At 42.6% G+C, this 19,493-nt stretch overlaps 4 protein-coding genes across 5 annotated transcripts in view; 2 read left to right on the forward strand and 2 right to left on the reverse strand.

Moving 5' to 3' along the window:
• LOC135352305 (uncharacterized) overlaps positions 1–19,482 on the forward strand; it is a 66,467-nt gene extending 46,985 nt beyond the window's left edge. Inside the window, exon 8 of the mRNA XM_064551463.1 lies at positions 18,440–19,482. Within this exon, the coding sequence (XP_064407533.1) occupies positions 18,440–19,387 (948 nt within the window). The 3' untranslated portion in view covers positions 19,388–19,482. The remainder of the gene's footprint in view (positions 1–18,439) is intronic.
• LOC135352343 (upstream stimulatory factor-like) lies at positions 105–2,565 on the reverse strand. Of its 2 annotated transcripts, XM_064551542.1 has the most exons (3): positions 1,001–2,565; positions 520–676; positions 105–323 (listed from the first exon to the last, which is right to left on the reverse strand). In XM_064551542.1, the coding sequence occupies exons 1-3, from the start codon at positions 1,044–1,046 to the stop codon at positions 278–280; spliced, it is 249 nt and encodes an 82-aa protein (XP_064407612.1). In that variant the 5' UTR covers positions 1,047–2,565; the 3' UTR covers positions 105–277. The 2 variants fall into 2 exon arrangements, 1 of the variants encoding a protein (XP_064407612.1); XR_010399741.1 differs by having other exon boundaries at positions 556–2,565.
• Positions 2,967–6,225, forward strand: LOC135352319 (uncharacterized). Its single transcript, XM_064551491.1, has 6 exons — positions 2,967–3,075; positions 3,218–3,547; positions 3,697–4,503; positions 4,603–4,679; positions 4,910–4,984; positions 5,190–6,225. Exons 2-6 carry the CDS (start codon positions 3,223–3,225, stop codon positions 6,111–6,113), a joined length of 2,208 nt encoding a protein of 735 aa, XP_064407561.1. The 5' UTR covers positions 2,967–3,075; positions 3,218–3,222; the 3' UTR covers positions 6,114–6,225.
• On the reverse strand, positions 7,389–9,193 carry LOC135352333 (helix-loop-helix protein 30-like). Its single transcript, XM_064551515.1, has 3 exons — positions 9,133–9,193; positions 8,678–8,781; positions 7,389–8,386 (listed from the first exon to the last, which is right to left on the reverse strand). Exons 1-3 carry the CDS (start codon positions 9,176–9,178, stop codon positions 7,535–7,537), a joined length of 1,002 nt encoding a protein of 333 aa, XP_064407585.1. The 5' UTR covers positions 9,179–9,193; the 3' UTR covers positions 7,389–7,534.
• Positions 19,483–19,493: the final 11 nt, after the last annotated feature.

Here is a 19,493-nt window from a genome sequence, read left to right on the forward strand (position 1 = left end):
TTCGTTGCACAATGTTCGCGGAATGACTGCTCACCAGAAGCCACGCCTTAAATATTTGCACGGTATAGCAGGTAAGAGAAAATTAAGTTGCAACAGAATTTTATCGCATATAATTATAGTTATTATGATGACATGAAGTGGTACATACATAATTACATTGCCAGAAAATAGTACAAAAACAGACAAAATAATATTTAACAGTCTCATAACAAGTTCAGGTCCTTGGTTGGGGTCTTGTCCTCGGGTAGGGTGGACGCCTTCTCCCAGAATACAAAGTCTATCTCCTCTTCCGAGACAGACCAGTGAGGGGTGGGGCTCGGGAACTGAGGGGTTAAAGAGTCACATGATCATAGTCATACTGCATGAGTGGAAGTTTGAGGGCTTAGGAAGTAAGGGGTGAGGAAATCACATGATAACAGTAGCTATAATTTATACTGGCTAAATGCAAAATGGCTCAACTATGATAAAAGGGACACCACACACAACACATGTACTGGTATACAATATGTACGTACTTACATTATGAATAATAGAATAATCGTAATATCTACGCACTTGGTTTTTCGAGTAACCAAAACAATGGAACCAGTAGTTGCGTCTTTCTTCTGACAAGCAGGCACTATCTGAGCCAGTACCTTGATGAGCTCGTTGATCCTGTCCCGACGCCAACGCTCAACTGGGCGTGGGAAGAACAACAACAACTGGTAATTATCGTGTTTAGGGCATGTACAATGAAGCTGAGCCAATTGGCAAAATGAATGAACCTTGACCTTACACACACACACGTACACCTACTGTACAGTCAAGGCATACTTAATTATTAAGACGTTACAGCATGGATGGATAGCCTCCATACAACAAATAATGTTTTAGAAGTGGCAAATTCGATGTTAAAGTTTCGTAACTGTACTTTGTGGGAAATGCTTCTATTTGATTATGACCACGTAAGTACATGTACATCTGTTGTTCACTATAACTTTCAGTATTGAATTTGCAGCACCTTCATTGTGTGTAGCCTTCCTCTGAGCTTCCCTGTTGGCAGCCATATCCCCAGACCTGCAAACCAACCACCATAAAAACAACACTCCTCACAGTTACCGTATTACTAGAATGTTTTGCAAGCATATGCACATTTTGCGAGGGTTGATCAATTTGCAACAATAAAATCGCAAAACCTAAAGTATGACTATAAATACACACGATTATTGCCAGAACGCAATAGTTAGCACAATCGCAAAGGATCAACTTTGTTGCTGATTGGTAAAGGTTTTTCACCAACAGCAAAATATTCTAGTAATACTGTATGTAGCAAGAATGATGCTTTCCCTAACACATACTGTCATACATGTTATGCAGAGGTAGGCAATCACATGAACTGTGTACTCACAACTGCATTTGAACGATGGGGTCGGCCGTGTGATAATCCATAGTTGATATCCCGCTCATCTTGGGTGCTATAGGTCAACCCATTGCATGCAGTATCTCAGCACTACTGGATGGTGGGATCATCACATACAGAGGACCTGAACACACACAACAACATAGTAAAAACTCAACACCACTTCCAAGAAACCTCAAACATTAGCAATAATACTCATGGTTCTACATGTAATTAGTATGTACAAGCACTTGGATAACTTATCGAGGACTATAACTTCTGGATTTGGCAAAAAAGCAATCGTCACACTGATAAATTTGGCCTTCTTTATTCACCATTAATTTTTGGCCAGACTCTGAAAGGGGGTGGTCTGTCCACCATGCTGCATTTGGATGAGGGCGTGGCATATAGCGTTGAGGGTGGAGCCATCCTCAGAGGTCATGTCAGAGGGCAAACCATCATCGCTAGTTAGCGTGTGGACCTCCTGTGTGAGTGGGCAGGAACAACAAGTGTGTGTGTGTGTGTGTGTGTGTGTGTGTGTGTGTGTGTGTGTGTGTGTGTGTGTGTGTGTGTGTGTGTTCGTTATTTGGGAGGTAGTTACCATCATGCAAATTCTAACCATGTAATAAGAAAGGGAAAATAATACGAAAACGAAACGTCTTAGAAGCCGGATACCTTTAAAAAAGCGTTTTTAAGTGCTAGTTTTTATATGTTACTTGGTGTGAAGTGTGTGTGTGTGTATTACCTGGGTATCATGCACAAGGCCAAAGTTAGGGCCCAAGTCACTGGCCTGTAGCTGCTCCACACTCTCCCCATCATCACTCTGACTTATCTCTATCTCAAACTGTGAACTGGGTACCACCTCTTCAGTAGCGATAGTAACCGTCTCCACGTCGGTCGGCTCTGTTCCTACGTGTAGTATCTCTGTATTAAAACAGTTTTTAAGTGTTTGCTTTTATGTTACTTGGTGTGAACTCTGTGTGGGTACATACCTGGGTATCATGCACAAGACCAAAGTTAGGGTCCACATTATAACCAACTACACATTATACACAAGTACCGTACTTGTTCAATTTAAGGCCACCCTCCAAATATGCGACACCCTCGATCTTAGGTAATATTCTGACCTCTAAAAGTAGCGACTGCTGTGTGTGACAATTATTTTTTTATGTTGCGTCCTAAATAGAGGTCAGACCACAGCCTCGATTCCAGGCCGCTAGAAACAATATAATTTTAAGCGGCCTATAATCGAGTATAGTAGAGTAACCTCCAATTAGATGCGACCCTCTAAATATGCGACACCAGGAATTTTTCTCAACCTCCAAAAAGAAATGACCTCTCGCTTTGTAATTTAATATTTATGAATAACTGTACCTTGTTAATGTTCTTGATGAAGGTTCCTCAGTAGTCCCTGTCCATGGACTCATGTCTTCAGCCTCCACCAATACAGACAAATAGTTTGACCACTTGCTCAGAGTTTCAAAATTGACAGCATAATTTCTTCTTCTCTCTAGCTAGTATAGTGCAGTGAAAGACCAGCCACGTGGTTTAGCAATGTTATCGCACGTGACAGCTATTGTTTATTCCTGCAGAGAAAGAGGGAGGGTCTCGTTGTAGCTGAGCTAGCTGTTGTCCTGTACTTCTGTATCGTGCCTGGTATCAAGCTGTGAAGATACTGTAGCTCTGGATTATTATCAGTAAGTGCAGACAGCACTGTTTTATTTTCTGCATATAGATCTATGGTACATGGTTTTGATGATATAATTTGCACACACCAAATATTTATACATAATTACATGTACCTTCATATCATTGTTTATCTTATTCCACTCTCTACAGAGAAGATGTCTGACTATCTCACAATAGCAGATCTAGGAGATCTATACATAGCTACGTTTGATGCTCGAATCAAGTGGCGAAACTTCTTGCTGGTTCTTAAAATATCCTCGGATACCATCGACAGCATTGGTACAAAATGGAGAGATGATCCTGATGACTGCTATCGTGAGGGTTTGAAAGAATGGCTGAAAAGTGGTGAGAGAAGCTGGGAAGATGTTTTCAAAGCTTTGTCAAGTCCTATCGTAGGCCACGTTCACATAGCCAGGACCATCAAGAAAGATCATCTACAGTCTACTGATGCAAGCAATCCTACTGATGTGAAGTCAGAGGGTAAGCACTAGTTTAGCACTGAGGAATCACACATGATGCTTATATAGTTTGTTAGCTACTATAATATTCACCCCCCCCCCAGAAAGCCCGATCCCACCCCCTATACTTCTGTATATACCATTCTCAAACACACACACAATATTCCACAGTTGACCAAAACCGCCAGAAGATCAACGATGATTTGACTGTTTTCCTAGATGAGCGTCTCGGTAAAGGTGCATTTGGAGCAGTCTTCAAAGGCAGCTACAAGGGCGAGATATGTGCAGTCAAAGTGCTGCTTCACGATGCTATGGAGATGCAGGCAAGTATTCCAATCGGCAAAAACGAAGAAGCTAGCAATGCAATTGATCGTGAAAGTGATTTTCTCAAGTCGTTCCAGCACCCAAACGTTGTTCAGTTTTTGTCGACTGCCAAGCACCCTAAATCAGGGAGTACAATCCTCGTTGTTGAGCTGATGGATTGCAATCTGAGATCCTATTTCTCCAGCCTTGATGAAGAGTCCCTCACTAGCGAATGTGAAATTAGCCTCTCCAAAGACATGGCTTGTGGTCTGGCCTACATTCACAGCAAGCAGATTATCCACCGTGACCTCTGTGGTGATAACGTCTTGCTGAAGCTTACACGACCAGTGCCTGTTGCAAAGATTTCCGACTTTGGCATGTCACGGCTATATGATTCCTCCAAGCTTAGTCACACCCTCACAGCCATTGGTCACCGTATGGGGTATCTACCTCTCGAGGCTATTCGATTGGAAGAGGAGAAGTACGATAGCAGCCTGGATGTGTTTTCCTATGGGGTGATTGTGACGCAGATTCTTTGCAAGTTGGAGACGATCAAGTCAGCCAAGGATCGATCATTCCATGTTGCCCAGATCCCTCACACACACAGGTTGAGGAAGCTTATCGACAGTTGTTTGCAAGAAGACATGAGGAGGAGACCATCTGCCAGGGACATCTGTGAGTCAATAATAAGTACATTATGTGTTTTACATTTCAGCTAACTGTAACCCTAACGAAAAAATCATATCCGTCTATTAATGTTGGTATCGATTTTAGATACTTACCTGACAACAAGCTCGGACCCAGTGGAGGCAACAAAGAAGGAGTCAAAGGACACTGAACAAGTCAAGAAGGTGCGTACATGTAGTGTGATAATGAGATTCCCACAGCAACAATAGTATTGTACCTTAACATGCATGGATGCTGTCTCATGTGTTAAGCCGTAACTACACATCTGTGTGAGTGTGCCTATAATTATGTACTTCCTTTAGCGGAAATTGTTGCTTGTTCTCATTCTGTTGTAGAATTTCCGCTAATGATATTTACGTCTTTGTTTGATTTCCACCAACGTTCCCCTGTACAGGCTCACAGGGAACACATTGGCCACAAAGATGCTGAGCTGGTCAGGAGAGACGCCATCATTCAACAGCAGAGACAGGTGAGACAAAATGCACCATTATATTATTGCAGAGCTATAGTAGAAGCTTTGATCTCTTATAATCGTACTGTACATTCTATTAGACTGGTGGGCGTGGCCTCTTAAGCTAATTAGAGAAAGTGATTTAGTGTGCATGCAATTATTGCTACAAGTAACAATCGCTTGTTAGTAGACACTGTCCTAATTACACTCATTCATTATTCAGGGTCCCCCTCCCAGAGAGTTGAGACCATTCACTCTGAAATGGAGAAGAGGAAAAGACATGCCAATCAAGATGAGCGCCTCGGTACAGAGTGTTGTTATCGGTGACACGGTGTATGTTGGTGGAGGGCGTACAGACAATGATCGTGACATGTGTACAGTGATGAAGCTCGAGCAAGATCAATGGACCAAACTACCAGAGTACACTGCCTATTGGTTCGCTATGACATCACTCGCTAATCGACTAATGCTGGTGGGAGGAAATGATCCAAGAAACAACAAACCCACGAATCAACTAGCAGTGTTTGAATCAGGGGAATGGCCTCACCCATACCCACCAATGAACATTGCTCGCCATTCCTCAACAGCTGTCTCCTTCAGCAACCACATCATTGTAGCTGGTGGGTGTGATGATAAAGTACGTATCTCCTCTGTGGAGGTGTTGGACGTGGCATCAAGAAGATGGTACATTGCTCAGTCACTACCTAACCCACAATCAGAACTGAAATCGACTCTCGTAGGAAACACCCTCTACCTAATGGGAGGGTGGGATCACACTCGGAGTGCAACTAAGACAGTGCACCACGTCGACCTCAATGAACTCATTGCAAAGGCCCTTTCCAACCTGGACGCACCCACTCCCTGGCAGACCTTACAGGAAGTACCATTCGTGCGATCAGCTCCTCTCAGTATTGGGAGGTCACTATTAGCCGTTGGTGGACGGGACAACAGACACAACACAAGTTCATCGATCTTCCTCTACCAGCCTGACACCAGGAGGTGGGTGAAAGTGGGAGACCTGCCTACTGCACAATACTCTTGCACATGCTCAGTACTTCCTAGTGGAGAGGTCATTGTAGCCGGAGGACAGACAAAACTATTTGGTAATTATGTTCAAACAGTTGATTTCTTTTGTATAAGCGATTAATTAGTTATTGTAATATGTTGTGCATTGTTAACGATCTTTTTGAAAAAAGTTTTCTAATTAAGTTCGCATATTTCGTTTATTTTTATTTGAACTGTTCATTTCTTCTCTATAAGTGCTAATTACCGTATAGCGTGAAATTTTTGAGGCATTTATATTTTGTGGATAGGCCTCTTTTCGTTGCACAATGTTCGCGGAATGACTGCTCACCAGAAGCCACGCCTTAAATATTTGCACGGTATAGCAGGTAAGAGAAAATTAAGTTGCAACAGAATTTTATCGCATATAATTATAGTTATTATGATGACATGAAGTGGTACATACATAATTACATTGCCAGAAAATAGTACAAAAACAGACAAAATAATATTTAACAGTCTCATAACAAGTTCAGGTCCTTGGTTGGGGTCTTGTCCGAGGGTAGGGTGGACGCCTTCTCCCAGAATCCAAAGTCTATCTCCTCTTTCGAGTCAGACAGTGAGGGGTGGGGCTCGGGAACTGAGGGGTTAAAGAGTCACATGATCATAGTCATACTGAGTGGAAGTTTGAGGGCTTAGGAAGTAAGGGGTGAGAAAATCACATGATAACAGTAGCTATAATTTATACTGGCTAAAAGCAAAATGGCTCAACTATGATAAAAGGGACACCACACACATCACACGTACTTACATTATGAATACTAGAATAATCGTAAGAGTCAGTTAAAGTGATACCTTTTAATTGTGGAGGGTGAGAGCTGCTGAGCTTTGGCACTCTCCAGGAACTTGTCAAAATCCTCCTCGTCCTGAGTCAGTGTTCTGTAGCCAGGATAAACAACACATGGACACATTCAAACTGGTAGTGTGATGAAGGGTCTGGTACACTACTGTACAATGTCATGTACAAATATTGTGAGCTAGTGTTCTCAATTGACACACGTTTCCCTGTACACACCTAAACTGCATACATTGAAGCATACCTTGTATACAAGTGCATGTACATACAGACTAGTAAGCATGCTAGGTTCCCATTCTTTGTACTGTACATTTAATAGTACACAGTGGACTCATTGCACTGCATAAGTACACATTATACACACGTACCTTGCTTTTGATGAAGGTTCTTCATCAGCACAGTTTTCATGTTCAGAAGCTAATGGTTAGCGCATGTGCAAGCAACGAGGCCAACTTTCGAGGAAGTGCGGCTTGAGATGGAGGCTAGACTGCACATAATTATAATGGCATAGCTATATTCACAACATTTTTTTTCTATAGAGACAAACAATTTATTATGCTCGGGTTCAATAACACAAATATCATGTATAAAAACTATGTATACATAATAATACTGACAATGTAGCTATAGTAAGTGAAGGAGAGATTACTAAAAAACACACGTTAAAACTAGAACAGTATAAACAGTCCACAATTATAATATACTGTACACTACTGTTGAGAGGATTGGTCCACCGTTTCCATAGACATTGAATCTTGCCCGGGGCTACCAGCACTTGAGTTGCTTGTGAGCACATTCTGAGCCAGAATCAGAGTGTTGAGCAGACTAGCAGCAGCCGCGGCAGAGAGACCACCACCACCACCACCCCCGCCATTGTTGTTGGCTTGTGACAGCATGGAGGATTTCGGTACAGGAGTGGACGGAGAAGTGGTCGTGCTCGCAATGGAGGATAGAGTTTGTACGAGTGAGCTTAAGAGTGGTGTGTTTGGATTAGAGGCTCCAGTCGGCAGCGATGATTGTAAGAGAGGAGAGAATTGTGACGAAGCTGACAAGTGCATAGGTTGTGCTTGCGAAGGTGTCAGGCTGGAGACAATGCCACCAAGTTGTTGTAGGGATGAGATAGAACTTGGTGTTTGGTTGTGTGCCAGTGAGGTCAACAGAGGGCTGTTGGTGAGGTTCTGTGCCAGGGATAGTAGTAGTTGCTGTGCTGCTACATTGTTAGTTTGTTGTGTGGATTGTTGTGGAGGGGAGACAGAAGTGGTCGGTGGTGAGTGGGTCACTACTGTGTTGAGGAGACTCTGGGCCAGAGGAGAGTTTAGAAGTTGCTGGTTAGGTTGCTTTTGACCAGAGGAAGCAGCTGCATCGATTCCAAACTGGATAATCTGTGCTCGAAGAAATGCGTTCTCTTTCTCTAGGACTTGGATCTGGTTTTGAAGCATTGCTAAAGCGTTGGTTGATTTCTCTGCGATTTTGGCACTGGCTGTGAGTTGTTCGTTTTGAAACACGAGCTCTTTCAAGTAGTCCACTGTCTTGTCTAGTACCGTTCCCTTGCTGTACACATACTGCAGTCAGGGAAACATGATGTGAGGGTGAGACATGTACGTGGAGATATCAAAAAAACATGCTTAGTTGCTGTTAAAAAATAGCAATTTTATTTTATGTGTAACTAACTACATGTGTTATATACGATGAACTCTGCTGGATTCTATGATACTAGTAACTAACGTAACACTGTGCTCTGCACTAAATGCATGCTTAGCAATAATAGTAATTAAAAAAAACCAAGTTAGTGATATTTCAATGGTTTTTCCAATAGTACTTTAGTACACACACTCACAGACACACACACTCACCCCGACAATGGAACCAGTAGTTGCGTCTTTCTTCTGACAAGCAGGCACTATCTGAGCCAGTACCTTGATGAGCTCGTTGATCCTGTCCCGACGCCGACGCTCAACTGGGCGTGGGAAGAACAACAACAACAACTGGTAATTATCGTGTTTAGGGCATGTACAATGAAGCTGAGCCAATTGGCAAAATGAATGAACCTTGACCTCACACACACACACGTACACCTACTGTACAGTATAAAAACCAAGACATAATTAATAATTAAAATGGACAATAATGCGTTTACAGCATTAGATAGCTTTCACACAACAAGTAAGTTATTAGTTTTGAAAGTGGCAGATTTGATGTTAAAGCTTCGTAACTGTACTTTGTGGGAAATGCTTCTATTTGATTATGACCACATACGTACATGTACATCTGTTGTACACTATAACTTTCAGTATTGAATTTGCATCACCCTCATTGTGTGTAGCCTTCCTCTGAGCTTCCCTGTTGGCGGCCATATCCCCAGACCTGCAAACCAACCACCATAATAACAACACTCCTCACAGTTACCGTATTACTAGAATGTTTTACGAGCATATGTGAATTTTTAAACAATAAAATTGCAAAACCTAATTTTGGGTAAATACACACGATCCTTGCCAGAACGCAACAGTTAGATCGCAAAGCGTTGCCGATTTGGCTGATTCACAAAGGTTTTTTTACTGCAAAATATTCTAGTAATACGGTGTGTAGCAAGAATGATGCTTTCCCTAACATACTGTCATACATGTTATGCAGAGGTAGGCAATCACATGAACTGTGTACTCACAACTGCATTTGAACGATGGGGTCGGCCGTGTGATAATCCATAGTTGATATCCCGCTCATCTTGGGTCCTATAGGTCGACCCATTGCATGCAGTATCTCAGCACTACTGGATGGTGGGATCATCACATACAGAGGACCTGAACACACACACAACAACATATAAAAAGTGACTATTATTATAAAACAATTTTTCAACACCACTTCCAAGAAACCTCAAACATTAGCAATAATACTCATGGTTCTGCATTTAATTAGTATGTACAAGCACTTGGATAACTTATCGAAGCCTATAACTTTTGGATTTGGCAAAAAAGCAATCGTCACACTGATAAATTTGGCCTCCATTACTCACCATTTTGTCCAGACTCTGAACCAGATGAGGTGCTCCTAGTGATGAGGAACTGAGATGAGGGGGTGGTCTGTCCACCTTGCTGCATCTGGATAAGGGCGTGGCCTATAGCGTTGAGGGTGGAGCCATCCTCAGAGGTCATGTCAGAGGGCAAACCATCATCGCTAGTTAGCGTGTGGACCTCCTGTGTGAGTGGGCAGGAACAACAAGTGTGTGTGTGTGTGTGTGTGTGTGTGTGTGTGTGTGTGAGTGTGTGTGTGTGAGTGTGTGTGTGTGTGTGTGTGTTCGTTATTTGGGAGGTAGTTACCATCATGCAAATTCTAACCATGTAATACGAAAGCGAAAATAGTACAAAAACGAAAAGTCTTAGAAGCCGGATACTTTAAAAAAGCGTTTTTAAGTGCTAGTTTTTATAATTATATTACTTGGTGTGAAGTGTGTGTGTGTGTTACCTGGGTATCATGCACAAGGCCAAAGTTAGGGCCCAAGTCACTGGCCTGTAGCTGCTCCACACTCTCCCCATCATCACTCTGACTTATCTCTATCTCAAACTGTGAACTGGGTACCACCTCTTCAGTAGCGATAGTAACCGTCTCCACGTCGGTCGGCTCTGTCCCTACGTGTAGTATCTCTGTATTAAAACAGTTTTTAAGTGTTTGTTTTTATGTTACTTGGTGTGAACTCTGTGTGGGTACATACCTGGGTATCATGCACAAGACCAAAGTTAGGGTCCACATCATAACCAACTACACATTATACACAAGTACCGTACTTGTTCAATTTAAGGTGACCCTCCAAATATGCGACACCCTCGATCTTAGGTAATTTTCTGACCTCTAAAAGTAGCGACTGCTGCGTGTGACAATTATTTTTTTATGTTGCATCCTAAATAGTGGTGAAACCACAGCCTCGATTCCAGGCCGCTAGAAACAATATAATTTTAAGCATCCTGTAATCGAGGATAGTAGAGTAACCTCCAATTAGATGCGACCCTCTAAATATGCGAAACCAGGAATTTTTCTCAACCTCCAAAAGAAATGACATCTCGCTTTGTAATTATTTACGAATAAGTACATTACCTTGTTCTTGATGAAGGTTCCTCAGTAGTCCCTGTCCATGGACTCATGTCTTCAGCCTTCACCAATACAGACAAATAGTTTGATCACTTGCGCTTTGCTCGCGCGCTCAGAGCTTCAAAACTGACTGCATAATTTCTGTTTTTCTAGCTCTGGAAGCACCACGTGGTTTAGCTTGTTATTGCACGTGACAGATTACTGCAGAGAAAGAGGGCGTGTCTTGTTAGCTGCTGTTTTTCTGTATCATGCTTAGCCTCCTTCACCTAGCCTCCTTCGCAGCCTCTACTTTTTCTGTTCTTTGTCACAGAAGAGAAAATTGGAGGAACTGTCACGAAAATTTTGGTCCGCCGATAATTTCAGTCCGGGGACTGAAATTTTCGGTCCCCCAGACCAATTTTAGCTGATAATGTTGGTCCGCCCTCGAAAAAAGTAGTCCTGGTTGCTGCGCAACTTGCACAGCTTTTGATGCAGCTGAAAAGTTTGTTCCAGTTATTCTTATGGAGCTTGAGCTACACACAGGGGAGGAAGAGCTGATAGAAGAGGTATTCCACTATGTAACCACCAAGGAGTACCCTGATGACTGTAAAGAGGGAAGAAAAAGGGTCATCAGAAGAAAGGCCAAGCAGTTTGTAGTGAACAATGGTGACTTCATGTACAAACACAAGAGCCTGAAAGGACAGAGTGAGTTGGTGTATCTGTAATGTAGTTGAAATTACAATCATTACAGGAGTGGCCATCTCTAGGTATATATAACGCGTCATTTATGTTCGATTCTTCTGGTATTATAGCTCCTATATATTGCCTTCTCGATATTTTAGGATGATGTGTTGATCCGATACATTATCAACCGAAGAGAGAGAAAGAAAATACTGTTTGCTTGCCATGTTGATGAAAAATCTGGACATATGGGGGTGACTCGCACACTTGCCCGAATTAAGGAGCGTTACATGTGGCATGGCATGGTAAAGGGTGTGAAAGAAATGGTTAGTAGATTTGCTCATCTGTCCTTGTATTTTAGTGCACATAATAGTCAATATCTATAATTATTGGGATGTCAACTTGGTTCTGTATTATTGTTACACCTACATGTATACAAAGTTATCAAACAGTAACACCTTCCCTCAATATTTATGTGTCTACTTTATAGGTGTCTACTTGTGACATTTGCCAGCGAGTTAATCGAAAGCTAACTACTGGCAGGCCCGAACTTCACCCCATTCGTGTGCAGTTTCCTTGGTACATGCTAGGAATTGATTTTGTTGGTCCTCTCTCTCCAACTGCTAACGATGGTTCCCGCTACATCTTAACCATGAGCGATTACTTTACCAAGTGGGTAGAAGCTATTCCTACACCTGACAAGAGTGCATCATCAGTAGCAACATCATTGTTCAAGGTATAAATTATGTATGAATGTGCCACACACATACACAATGCACCCACTGCATGCACGCACGGGCAATAAATAATGATCACACACTTTTCCTTCTTAGGTATTTATGAGAATGGGTCTGCCTCGGGTAATACTCTCAGATCAAGGACGTGAATTCAACAATGATTTAGACACTAGTCTCTGTTCTCTCCTGGGGATCCAGCGTCGCCTTACAACTCCTTACCACCCTCAGGTATGCACTACAGTTTTAAAACTATAATTATATCACACTTGTACTCAGAGGATATGCACCCATAATTATATTCTCCGCTATACCGTGGTCAGGGGCGATCCTAGGATTCAGTGAATGGAGGTGCTCATTGCGCGCAAAGCGCGCCGCAAAATTTAAACCACGCCCACTTCCGGGAAGTCACCCCCCTTTTGTCGGCAACGCCCACTGTTTTCTAGATGGTGCACAGTACTGACAGTATTATACAACATCAGCAAGTCAAGAATGTTTATGACCAGAAGCTCAATTCGCCTGGGATGGCAAACTCTAGCCAACTCTTCTGATCTGACGACAGTCTTGATTCTTTTCTTTTCAGGCCACTAAAAGATTGATCAGCTTACCAGGAGATGATAGGCAGCGTACAAAGTATGACCACCAGTACCTTGATGTTGAGGAAAAGAGACTTTGTAGTTTACATTGCAAACATTGATTATTATTAATTTATTGTACATACATGTAGGCTTAATTATATAATTATACTATACATTCATGTACCTCATGTACCTGGATCCAAGAACCTTGTTGTGCTGCATGTTGTGAAGCAATCAAGTGTTCTATGTGTTTGATACAGCAAACCACTTCCTGCTGCCTAGCCTTATATTGAGCCCCTCCCCACTCTTTACTAGTTCCCATGGATATCCCAGTAACGATCGAAGAAAAGTAAGTTTTTTAGGCCAGCTTAGCTAGCTAGCTAGATCTAACTGGTATAAAGTTATTGTAACTATCACTATTAAGCTGTAGATAGCTGCAGTAAGTGTAGCTTCCTTCTAGCCAGCCAGTGATGGTTGAACTATCTACTTGAGCTTCTCTGAGTCTGTATAGGGTGCTGGAGCACCAGAGTCTGGATGGGGGTGCTGGAGCACCCTAAGCACCACCCTGTGTACGCCCCTGGTGGTTATATACTCCTTGGCTATGCCTCAAAGTAATCATGGCATAGCGGAGGATACATAGGTGCATATCCTCCTGATATATCCTATATTTAAGTATTTTCAACTATAATATTATTTTATAGACTAACGGCTTGGACGAGCGTTTCAATCAGACGTTGCAAAACATGCTAGAAGACTGGAGTAGCTACCTGGACACATGTGTTTTCGCATGCCATACCTCTCGTCATAATTCAACAAAGTTTACTCCTTTTGAACTCATGTTCAATCGTCAAGCTACTCTTCCCATTGATGTAGAAGTCTCAAGCATTTCTCCTGACCAAGCTGCTCGCGAGTATATATCAGCAGCAAATGCCCAATCTAGATGTTACACGTACTCGTGAACACAATCATGTACGACTGAGCCAAGCAAAAACCTATATTCTTGCCGCCCAAAAGAAACAGAAGGAATTGTATGATAAGAAACATGCACAGCCTAAGAGATATATGGTTGGTCAATTAGTCCTGAAACTAAATCATACTCGCAAAAAGACAAAAGGTGGGAAGCTGAAGAAGAGGTACACTGGCCCTTACAAAATCATCTCTGTTAAACCACGAGGTGCATATGAGATAAGCGATGGATCAAAGACAGTACTAAAGCCATACAACGATCCACCTACTTGCGATTCTGGATCAATGGACTCTGCTCACTCTCCTCCTGAGGACTCTGCTCACATAACCTCTGCTCACCTGGAATCCCCTCTTGAAGACTCCGCTCACACAACCTCCGCTCACCTGGAATGCCAGAGATGGCGACTATGGAAAACTGGGTGGAATGCAGCACATGCAAGGAGTGGTATCATTACGACACCTGTGTGAACGTTCCTGCCGCTTTTCTCAAAAAATCAGCTGTTTGGCACTGTATGCAGTGCAGTGCTAAACCAGTCTAAGACGTAACTGTTAACCGTCCATAAACTATGAACCATGCACCCGTACCGTCTGTATCTATTCCCGGACAGAACTTCGGCATTATAATTATACGTAGTAGTAGTAACATTATTTTATCAAGCTGTAAAACTGTCAATCGTTAATAGATCTTTCTTTTGAAACACTTGAGTCTTAAGAATGTGGAGGCCTCAAGGTTCACATGCTGCAGCTCTATCTAGTACACCTGGCTGACAAGCTAGGCTGCTATAGTTCCTGAATATTATGTGACTGCGTCCCCTACATACGCTCCTGGTCCAGAGACGTCTTTTTGTCTAGGCGGACTGATTATTTCAGGGGGGGACCAATTTTTTCTGAAAATTTCAGTCCCCGGACCGAAATTTTCATTGAAAAAATTGGTCCCCGGACCAGTTTTTTCAGGACCATTTTTCCAGTGACAGAACAAAGAAAGAAAGAAGGAAGCAACTAAGAAAAAGGAGAGCCTGCCTTGCTAAGTCGCGTGATCCCCTACTGACGTAGACAAATTTTAACGAGCGTGGGAGATAGAAAACCTCAATAACTGTCCTCCCACACAGTACTTGGAGCGCATTTACCAGGAACATAATCTGTACAGTACAGTGCAGTAGAGTCAGCCTTCATGAGACCTTTAGTCAGTAGAGGAAGTATGAAAGACTAGAGTAGAGTAGACTATACACTGCTGTAATAATTAATCAAGTGGGTCTGTTCTGAACTCAAGAAAAAAAACTGAGCTAAATTTAGATATTTAGTCTCTTTAGTCTTTACTAGGTAAGCCCTCGTCTACAATGTCTCCACGCTTGATTCTGGCTTACTATCTACGATGCTAACAGCTTTTATTTAGAGTTTGCAATGCGTAGGCATGCTGTAGCTTTTTGCTCTGTCAGGCTCCGCCCAGCTAGTGATTGCCCACGTTTATTTTCACTCGTCTACCACTCGTCTACTATACCGTCACGCGACTTAGCAAGGCAGGCTCTCCTTTTTTCTTAGTCTCTTCCTTCTTTCTTTCTTTGTTCCTCCAATTCTTCCCGTATTTTATCTTATTGAACTGCAGTGACAAAGAACAGAAAAAGGAGAGGCTGCGAAGGAGGCTATCCTTCACCGGCCTTAATAGTGGGAAGTGCGGCCTGGGATCGAGGCTATATCATGCTGTGAAGATACTGTGGGTCCAGAGGAGGGAGGACACGATTAACCTTAGCTCTAATTAGCTAATTATCGGGACCTTTTAATTACATTCTTTGAACGATTCATCTTTTCTTTCTTTATAACCTCTACATATTGGGACACACAGAACAGTACTGTACAGTAGTATGAGTGACAGGCAATTCTTGCAGGCACAGAGCAAACCATACAAATAAAGGGGTGCTAGAAGCTGAGACTGTTAGTGTCATTGATGTTCTTCATGTTGGAGACACTCTGAACTAAACAATTCCATGTTGCAGCTTTATCACAGAGACAGGAGTGCCTGGGGTGCTTCTCACAGGGATCTTGGAGACAGGAGTACCTGGGGTGCTCCTCATAGGGATCCTGGAGACAGGATCAAGAGTGCTTCTCACAGAGACAAGATCAGAGTGCCTGGGATGCTTCTCACAGGGATCTTAGAGATAGGAGTACTTGAGGTGCTTCTTATAGGTCCTATTACCTTCAGGTCCTGACAACTTGGCCATAGGGGTACCTCCAGTAGGAGAAAAGGCTCTAGCTCTTGTGTCCAATATGTAGAGGTTATAAAGAAAGAAAAGATGAATTGTTCAAAGAATGTAATTAAAAGGTCGCGATAATTAGCTAATTAGAGCTAAGGTTAATCGTGTCCTCCCTCCTCTGCTGTGGGTCAGGTGGCATATACGGCACCGGATGTAATTTTGAAGGGGGAGGGGTTGGGGTTAGCTTAGGGAAAATAACAAGAATTAGGGCGTGTCCACATCCGGTGCACATCCGGTGCCGTATATGCCACCTCATCCGATACTGTACTGTACAGAGCCTCTGGATTATTATCAGTGAGTGCAGACGTAGACAGCACTGTTTACTGCATGTACATGATTTAGATGGCATGATATAATTTGCACACACTAATTGATAGTAATTCTGACATAATATATAATTATTATACATTCATGTTTATCTTATTCCACTCTCTACAGAGAAGATGTCTGACTATCTGACAATAGTAGATCTAGGAGATCTATACATAGCTACGTTTGATGCTCGAATCAAGTGGAGAAACTTCTTGCTAGTTCTTAAAATACCCTCGGATACCATCGACAGCATTGGGAAAGATTGGAGCAACAATCCTGATGACTGCTATCGTGAGGGTTTGAAAGAATGGCTGAAAGGTGGTGAGCGAAGCTGGGAAGATGTTGTCAAAGCTTTGTCAAGTCCCATCGTGCGTGAAGTTCACATAGCCAGGACCATCGAGAAAGATCATCCTAGTGCAAGCAATCCTAAAAGAATAAAATTACAGGGTAAGTACCAATGGCACATTAATACATAATTATACATGTTAATACGTTATCTTTCAACCTCATGCACACAATATTCTTTAGTTGACGAAAATCACCAGTTGATCAACGATGATTTGACTGTTTTCCTAGACGAGCGTCTCGGTAAAGGTGCATTTGGAGCAGTCTTCAAAGGCAGTTACAGGGGCGAGATATGTGCAGTCAAAGTGCTGCTTCACGATGCTATGGAGATGCAAGCAAGTATTCCAGTCGGCAAAAACGAAGAAGCTAGCGATGCAATTGATCGTGAAAGTGATTTTCTCAAGTCGTTCCAGCACCCAAATGTTGTTCAGTTTTTGGCAACTGCCAAGCACCCTAAATCAGGGAGTACAATCCTCGTTGTTGAGCTGATGGATTGCAATCTGAGATCCTATTTCTCTGGCCTTGATGAAGAGTCCCTCACTAGCGAATGTGAAATTAGCCTCTCCAAAGACATGGCTTGTGGTCTGGCCTACATTCACACCAAGAATATTATCCATTGTGACCTCTGTGGCGATAACGTCTTACTGATTCAGAAGCTTACACGACCAGTGCCTGTTGCAAAGATTTCCGACTTTGGTATGTCACGGCTATATGATTCCTCCAAGCTTAGCCACACCCTCACAGCCGTTGGTCACCGTATGGGGTATCTACCTATTGAGGCTATTCGATTGGAAGAAGAGAAATACGATAGTAGCCTGGATGTGTTTTCCTATGGGGTGATTGTGACACAGATTGTTTGCAAGCTGGAGACCATTAAATCAGCCAAGGATCGATCATTCCATGTTGCCCAGATACCTCACACACACAGGTTGAGGAAGCTTATTGACAGTTGTTTGCAAGAAGACATGAGGAGGAGACCATCTGCCAGGGACATCTGTGAGTCAATGATAATTATGTGTTTTACAATTCCGCTAACCCTAACGAAAAAAATCATATTCGTCTGTATTAATGTTGGTATCGATTTTCTAGATGCTTACTTGACGAGAGGTTCTGGTTCAGTGGAGGCAACAAAGAGGGAGTCAAAGGACACTCAACCAGTCAAGAAGGTGCGTACATGTAGTGTGATAATGAGATTCCCACAGCAACAATAGTATTGTACCTTAACATGCATGGATGCTGTCTCATGTGTTAAGCCGTAACTACACATCCGTTTGAGTGTGCCTATAATTATGTACTTCCTTTAGCAAAAATTGTTGTTTGTTCTCGTTCTGTTGTAGAATTTCCACTAATGATATTCATGTCTGTGTTTTAATTCAAAGATTTCCACCAACGTTCCCCTGTACAGGCACACAGGGAACAGATTAAGCACAAAGATGCTGAGCTGGTCAGGAGAGACGCCATCATTCAACAGCAGAGACAGGTGAGACAAAGTGCACCATTATATTATTGCAGAGCTATAGTAGAAGCTTTGATCTCTTATAATCGTACTGTACATTCTATTAGACTGGTGGGCGTGGCCTCTTAAGATAATTAGAGAAAGTGATTTAGTGTGCATGCAATTATTGCTACAAGTAACACTCGCTTGTTAGTAGACACTATCCTAATTACACTCATTCATTATTCAGGGTCCCCCTCCCAGAGAGTTGAGACCTCCACTCACTCTGAAATGCAGAAGGGGAAAAGACATGCCAATCAAGATGGGTGGCTCGGTACAGAGTGTTGTTATCGGTGACACGGTGTATGTTGGTGGAGGGTTTGCAGACAATGATCATGACAGGTGTACAGTGATGAAGCTCGAGCAAGATCAATGGACCAAACTACTAGAGTACACTGCCATGTGGTTCGCTATGACATCACTCGCTAGTCGACTAGTGCTGGTGGGAGGAATTGATTCAAGAAACAAAAAATGCACCAATCAGCTTGCAGTGTTTGAATCAAGGGAATGGACTCACCCGTACCCACCAATGAACATTGCTCGTTCTCACTCAACAGCTGTCTCCTTCAACGACCACATCATTGTAGCTGGTGGGAATGATGATAAAGGACGTACCCTCTCCTCTGTGGAGGTGTTGGACGTGGCATCAAGAAGATGGTACATTGCTCAGTCACTACCTAACCCACGATCAGTACTGAAATCGACTCTCATAGGAAACACCCTCTACCTAATGGGAGGGTGGGATCACATTGGGGTAACCAAGACAGTGCACAACGTCGACCTCACTGAACTCGTTGCAAAGGCCCATTCGAACCTGGACACACCCACTCTCTGGCAGACCTTACAGGAAGCACCACTCGAGTTGTCAGCTCCTCTCAGTATTGGGAGGTCACTATTAGACGTTGGTGGACGGGACGACAGACACAACCCAAGTTCATCGATACACCTCTACCAGCCTGACACCAGGAGGTGGGTGAAAGTGGGAGACCTGCCTACTGCACGATACTGCTGCACATGCTCAGTACTTCCTAGTGGAGATGTCATTGTAACGGGAGGACTGACAGAACTATTAGAGGCAGAACTGTTTATTACTGATTATATTCAAACTGTTGATTTCTTCTCTATAAGTGCTAATTAGTTATTTTGTTAATTGTTTCTCTTTAATTGTGCGATGAGTTTATAACGATATTGATATTCTTTTTATCATGTTGAGAAAATTAAGTTGCAACAAAATTTTATCGCAT

This window comes from Halichondria panicea, chromosome 1, assembly GCF_963675165.1.
Source record: "Halichondria panicea chromosome 1, odHalPani1.1, whole genome shotgun sequence".
Classification (NCBI taxonomy): domain Eukaryota; kingdom Metazoa; phylum Porifera; class Demospongiae; order Suberitida; family Halichondriidae; genus Halichondria; species Halichondria panicea.

What these genes read in the sequence shown, in the direction of transcription:
- LOC135352343 (XM_064551542.1), bottom strand. Translation starts at nt 1,046, where the DNA reads ATGGCTGCCAACAGGGAAGCTCAGAGGAAGGCTACACACAATGAAG. An exon ending in GAAGGCTACACACAATGAAG is followed by an intron (nt 677 to 1,000) that starts GTGCTGCAAATT and finishes TCCCACGCCCAG; the next exon opens with TTGAGCGTTGGCGTCGGGAC. An exon ending in ATTATTCTATTATTCATAAT is followed by an intron (nt 324 to 519) that starts GTAAGTACGTAC and finishes TTAACCCCTCAG; the next exon opens with TTCCCGAGCCCCACCCCTCA.
- LOC135352319 (XM_064551491.1), top strand. Translation starts at nt 3,223, where the DNA reads ATGTCTGACTATCTCACAATAGCAGATCTAGGAGATCTATACATAGCT. An exon ending in ACCATCTGCCAGGGACATCT is followed by an intron (nt 4,504 to 4,602) that starts GTGAGTCAATAA and finishes TATCGATTTTAG; the next exon opens with ATACTTACCTGACAACAAGC. An exon ending in ACACTGAACAAGTCAAGAAG is followed by an intron (nt 4,680 to 4,909) that starts GTGCGTACATGT and finishes TCCCCTGTACAG; the next exon opens with GCTCACAGGGAACACATTGG.
- LOC135352333 (XM_064551515.1), bottom strand. Translation starts at nt 9,178, where the DNA reads ATGGCCGCCAACAGGGAAGCTCAGAGGAAGGCTACACACAATGAGG. An exon ending in GAAGGCTACACACAATGAGG is followed by an intron (nt 8,782 to 9,132) that starts GTGATGCAAATT and finishes TCCCACGCCCAG; the next exon opens with TTGAGCGTCGGCGTCGGGAC. An exon ending in CTACTGGTTCCATTGTCGGG is followed by an intron (nt 8,387 to 8,677) that starts GTGAGTGTGTGT and finishes CCCTGACTGCAG; the next exon opens with TATGTGTACAGCAAGGGAAC.